The sequence below is a fragment of the Condylura cristata genome, unplaced genomic scaffold (assembly GCF_000260355.1).
Source record: "Condylura cristata isolate star-nosed mole 26May11 unplaced genomic scaffold, ConCri1.0 scaffold00029, whole genome shotgun sequence".
Classification (NCBI taxonomy): domain Eukaryota; kingdom Metazoa; phylum Chordata; class Mammalia; order Eulipotyphla; family Talpidae; genus Condylura; species Condylura cristata.
In genome coordinates, this window is record NW_004567130.1 from 2,121,503 (window position 1) to 2,126,686 (window position 5,184).

A 5,184-nucleotide genomic window follows, 5' to 3' on the forward strand; every position below is an offset into this window, starting at 1 on the left:
GCCCTGAGACCCTGACACCTACAGAGGAGGGCGCCCTGAGACCCTGACACCTACAGAGGAGGGTGCCCTGAGACCCCGACACCTTCTGAGCAGGGTGCCCTGAGACCCTGACACCTACAGAGGAGGGTGCCCTGAGACCCCGACACCTTCTGAGCAGGGTGCCCTGAGACCTGGACACCTCCCAAGTAGGGTGCCCTGAGACCCCGACATCTACTGGGCAGGGCGCCCTGAGGCCGGGAGACCTGCTCCAATGCAGGGTGTCTCATGGGGAGGGGCAGGCAATGGACAGCAAGGCCCTCTGGCCAGAGTGGGGACTTGGGCTGAGTGTGGTGGTGAGCATGGGGTGGAAGCTGAGAACTGAAAGCCTAAGGTCCTGCGGTCCTGAGGGCCCTTCAGCAGTTTGGGATTCAGCCCTTCATTTCCCCTTTTGTTGCCTTTTCAATAAAGGTGCCATGGTGGGATCCCCTGCGTGCTCACTCTGTCCATTCCCAGCCCACAGACACTCATCAGCACTTGTCCTCCGACCCCCCTTGCAGGACATTCACATACAGATCTTGGAGCACCTGTACCTCCCGCCTGCTCATGCCCACCAGGCTCAGGCGGGACCCTGCTGTGTCTGTCCATGGGGTCCTGGGTTGTTCCAGAACTGGGTCTCTGACGACTGTGCTGTCATCTTCTGGGTGTCCGCAGTGCCAGCCCATGAAGGAGGCCGGGTCACACCGCTCTCACTCATCCTCCTAACGCCACTGAAAGGGAGCAGATGGGTTGTTCACCCTATGCCAGGAGAAGAGACGGAGGCAGGAAAGGGGAGCTTCCCCAGGGCACAGAGCAGGCCAGTGGCCTCCACCGTCCAGTCTGGTAGCTACTAGGCAATGCGACTTCAAATGAGCTGGTGCGGCTGAGCATCTGCAGTTTTAACTTGGTTTACTTTAAAGTAATTAATTTGGATGTGGAAGCCCTGTGGGTAGTGGCTGCCAGCAGGGCTGGGCAGTGTGGCAACTGGGCGTTTCTTTTCTTTTCTTTTTTTAATGATGTTATTTATTTATTCATAGAGAACCTGGGTACAGGCCAGAGGTGTAGGGGCAGTGAGAGGATTCACCAGAGACAAGAGTGGGGAGCGGAACAGGCAGATTGGCAAATTACATTGCTGAGGGGAGCAGCGGGGAGACAGGAGGGGTCTGCCGCGCCATGTGGATCTCCTCCGGGGCAGGCGGGAATCGAACTCATGCGGAAGTGGCTTTAGCTTCTTAGTGCTGCGCTTTAACCCGCTGCGCCACCAGGGAGGGCCGCAACTGGGTGTTTCTTAAAACCTCTGCTAAGTGGGAAAGGGCAGGGAGTGCCAGGTCCACGGGAAGCCTGGCCTGGTGGTTCTGGTTCGAGTAGAATTCCGCAGCTCAGTGTTGCCTGTGCAGCTGCGGTGCCAGTGGGGCTGCGGCCTGGGCCTGGCAGGGTCAGGAAACAGGCGGCAGTGGATGGGAGCTGTCCATGGGGGTTGGTGACAGTTGGTCCAGCAGCAGGTGACAGGCTCTTTTTCAAAACTGTCCTCACTGCCAAAGTAGGGGGTCTGCAGACCTTGCCTGGCCCCAAGAGGCAGGGCAGAGCTCGCCAAGCCCACATTGGTCAGGCAGGCCCCGGGCAGCTGGCAAGGTGGGCTTCTCGAGCCATCCCGGGGGCCCGGGTGACGCTCCATTCAGGGCGAGGGGGACGCGCTCCCAGGGTGGGGCCATACCTGGGGGGCGTCCCAGAGCCGCCGTCAGCGCCCACTGCCAGCCTCACGTCCACGTGCAGCTCCTCACTCCTCGCTCTTTCTAAGCCGCCATGTCTAGAAAATGACCAAGGACCTGGCACTTTTCTTTTCACTCATCCGCCCCCTCCTGCCTGCCTCAGGCCCTGGGGTGCGCGGCCACCATGCATGCGAGGCAGGCAGGATCGTGTCTTCTCTTGTCTCAGGCTGGCGGCCGCAGGGCCAACCAGGACTCATCTCTGATCTCAGGCTTCACCCTGGGAGCTCCGTGGCTGATGACGCTCCAAAGCGCTGTTCTGCCCAGATCCTGAGGCTCAGGGGGTTTGCACCCCAGTCTGTAGGCACCCGGAAGGCAAAAACCACCACCTCCAGGAGGCGGCTGGGCTGGGCCAGGGCGGGGCTCCCCGCCCTCCGTGGCGTGAAGGCCTTCCTGAGCCTCAGGTAAACAGCGCCGTGGCATGTGCTTGTCTTCCAGGGCCAACGGCTCCTTCTACGAGCTCTTGCAAGTGGACTTTGGGATCGACAACAGCAGCGGCCTGGCGGGGGCCCAGCAGATCACCTGGCAGGTGGAGTACCCGGTGGAGGACACCACGAGTGAGCTGGTCGTGGCCGAGATCTTTGTCAGCCAGACGTCCTTTGTGGGCATCGTCCCCCTCGCCATGGTGAGATATTCGGGCCTCCGGGGCTGTGTCCCAAGGGAGTTTTCTCTGGGTACTTTAGATACTCCAGGAACACGACCTGTCTTACAGTCTGTCTTCCCTGTGTACCTGATCCTGGCATTTAAACAAGGGAAACAACTTAAATTACATTTTATTTACCTACTTGCCATCAGGGCTCCTCGGAAACTAATTAGGATCTACTGTGTAAATCCCTTTTCATTTGCACATATTTCTGAACGGTTTCCCCGGGAACCTCTCTCTTTATTGTCTTAATCTGTGCTGGTGTTGGGCCCAGGGGCTGTGCTGAGCAAAGATGGTTTCGCGGCAGTGCTGCAGGGACTCTGCCGGGGGTCAGCTCCTGTTCTCCCGGTCAGCTCTGTCCTGAGGGCCCCAGGCAGCGTGGGCACAGGTAGACCTTAAATGCACGAGTCTTACTGGGAATGGACCCCCTGCGCATCAGGTCTGGAGGGGACCCTGTGCCTCTGAGTGTGGCTCAGGGGTCTCAGAACAGGTCCTGGCCTTAGCATCGAATGCAGCTGTGCAGCGGTGAGGTCCAGGGTGATGAGCCCACTAGTGCTCATGGCATTGCTCTCTGCGCATGCCCTGTGTCCTGGCCTTCCTGTCTGGGGACCTGCACCCTGGGGTTCTGGGGTGACCTGTGGGTGCATCTGCCACCCATGTTCAGGTTGGATACTGGGGATTGTGAGATCCTTGCAAATAACCTTCTAGCTACAGCTAGCCTGCAATCCCCATTTCTGTGTTCCCGACTCTGTTCTGCACCCGAAAGTCCCTTTACTCACGCCTCTCCACTCTGGACCCTCCCTGCAAGTTCGAAGGGGCAGTGCTGCCCCAGCCACTTGGCCGATCCTGGCCCTCTGACCCCACACCCTTAGTGTTGGTGCTGAGCTTTGGGGTTCATGCTCTGTCTTCCTCCCGAGCGGAGGTCAGGGGGCCTGGTTCTGGCCACTGTGTGCCTTTGTCGCCAGCACTGCAATGACCCGGCAGGTGGTGTTGGCTGAATGCAAGACAGCTGGGCGTTTCTCCAGACCCTGGGCACCTTGCTCTAGGAGAGTGCATGGCAGATGCCGCCCACCCCATGGTGGGCTGTGCTTGGGTCTGGGGCGGCTGCAGTGTGGCAGGGAGGGCCATGCGGGCTGAGGTGGCAGAAGGCCTGTGTTCCCTCCCTAGTCCAGGACCCCTGGGCCACTCACTCCTCACTCAGGGCCCTTGTGGGTACGCTCTGCACTTCTGTGGTGCTAGGCTGTCTGTGAGCTCCACGCATCTGTGTCCCGAGGGTGGCGTTCCCAAGGGCGGGAGTCCTTTCTGGCAGGCACAGGGGTACTGGACGGTGCTGAGTGCAGAAGGAGCTGGCAAAGCTGCCCCCGAGTGGAGAGCCTGGTCCAGCTGGACATGCGTACTGGGGGCTTCTCCGGACGCAGCTCTGTGCCCAAATGTCACCCTGGGGGCATCTGGGGTCCATCTCCTGAGGATGGGGCCTGTCACGGGCGGTGGGTGCCTTGGATGCTGGGTGGGGTTCTGTGTGGCTGCCCGGGGGGCATGGGGACTGCCTTGCACATCCAACCCAGATGCCTGGGGGTCGGCTTGGGGTCCCAGTTTCACTGCACCCTGCTGTCCCACTGCTGATGGCTTGTCACGTTCGGATCCCCTCCCCACATTTTCTCACTCTTGGCTGTGGCTCCGCTGCCGGCGGTGTGGGCAGGACACTGGCTGGGGTCCTGTGGCCCCTGTGGTCCCCACGGCGGTCCCTGGGCGGGCATCGAGCAGAGCGGCCCGAGCCGAGGCTGGCAAGGCCACCTGCTTCCAAGCCCTCCCCGGAGGGCGGCCTGCAGGAGGGGCTCTGCCCGTTTCTTTTCTTCTGTCTTCAAAATAAAGGTCGACATGGAGCACTGTAGCACGTAACATTTGGTATTTGTATATGTTGTAAAGTGGCCCGGCTGGGTGACCTCTATCAGCACGGCTAAGACGCGCGCTTTGTGATGAGAACTTTGAAGATGTGCTTGTTCTTTTCACATCTCTGGAGTGTGCGATGCAGCTTGCTTGGCTTAGAGGGCAGCGGTCAAATGCCTGCCTCTCCTCCTTTCCCCTTCCTCTCCCCTCCCTTCCGGTACAGCTCCCCTTCCCCCTCCTTCTCCACTTCCAGAAGTCCTCCCCTCCCCTCCCCCCTCACCCCTTCCTCCCTCTACCTTCCTGGCCAAGACAGGGAGAGCAGTGGCTCCGGCCTGGGCCCCCTGCATGGGGAGGGTGCTGGCTGCTTGTTCATGGACGGTACAAGCAAAACTTGGGCCTTATCATGCCAGTGGCAACTGCAAGTGGGGACCACTTTGTGGCTGGAACAGAGCAGCATTTGGGGTGCTCAGCAGAGGCATGTGGGGAGGAGAGCAGCTGATAAGTACAGAGGGGCCTGGGGGGCCTGGAGGTGGGGCCCAGGCTCTGCCCCCTAGGAGCGCTGTCTATGGGTCAGCTGGGCCCTCAGCTGATGGGGTCCTGGGGGGCGATCTGGGGCAGATCGGCTCCAGCCCCGCCACTGCCTGCTGGCCTTGTGGGAGGCATCACTGATGCCTCAGATGTGGCCTCTTCCTCCAAAGCGGGTGCGCCCCGGCACACCCAGTCCTTTCCTGCTCACCTTTCTCTTGGCTTGTTCTGTACCCAGAAGCTCTGCTGGGCTGACTTCTCTATCTACCTCATAGAGCAGCTCTCCATGAGGCCTACCCCCCCCCCCCCCGCCTGCTGGCCTTGTGGGAGGCATCACTGATGCCTCAG

The 5,184-nt window shown here is 60.5% G+C and overlaps 1 protein-coding gene across 1 annotated transcript in view; it reads left to right on the plus strand.

The window, feature by feature from the left end:
* Window positions 1-5,184, plus strand: part of TMEM132B (transmembrane protein 132B) — an 88,313-nt gene that overhangs the window by 49,916 nt on the left and 33,213 nt on the right. Inside the window, exon 3 of the mRNA XM_012731124.1 lies at window positions 2,220-2,406. Within this exon, the coding sequence (XP_012586578.1) occupies window positions 2,220-2,406 (187 nt within the window). The remainder of the gene's footprint in view (window positions 1-2,219; window positions 2,407-5,184) is intronic.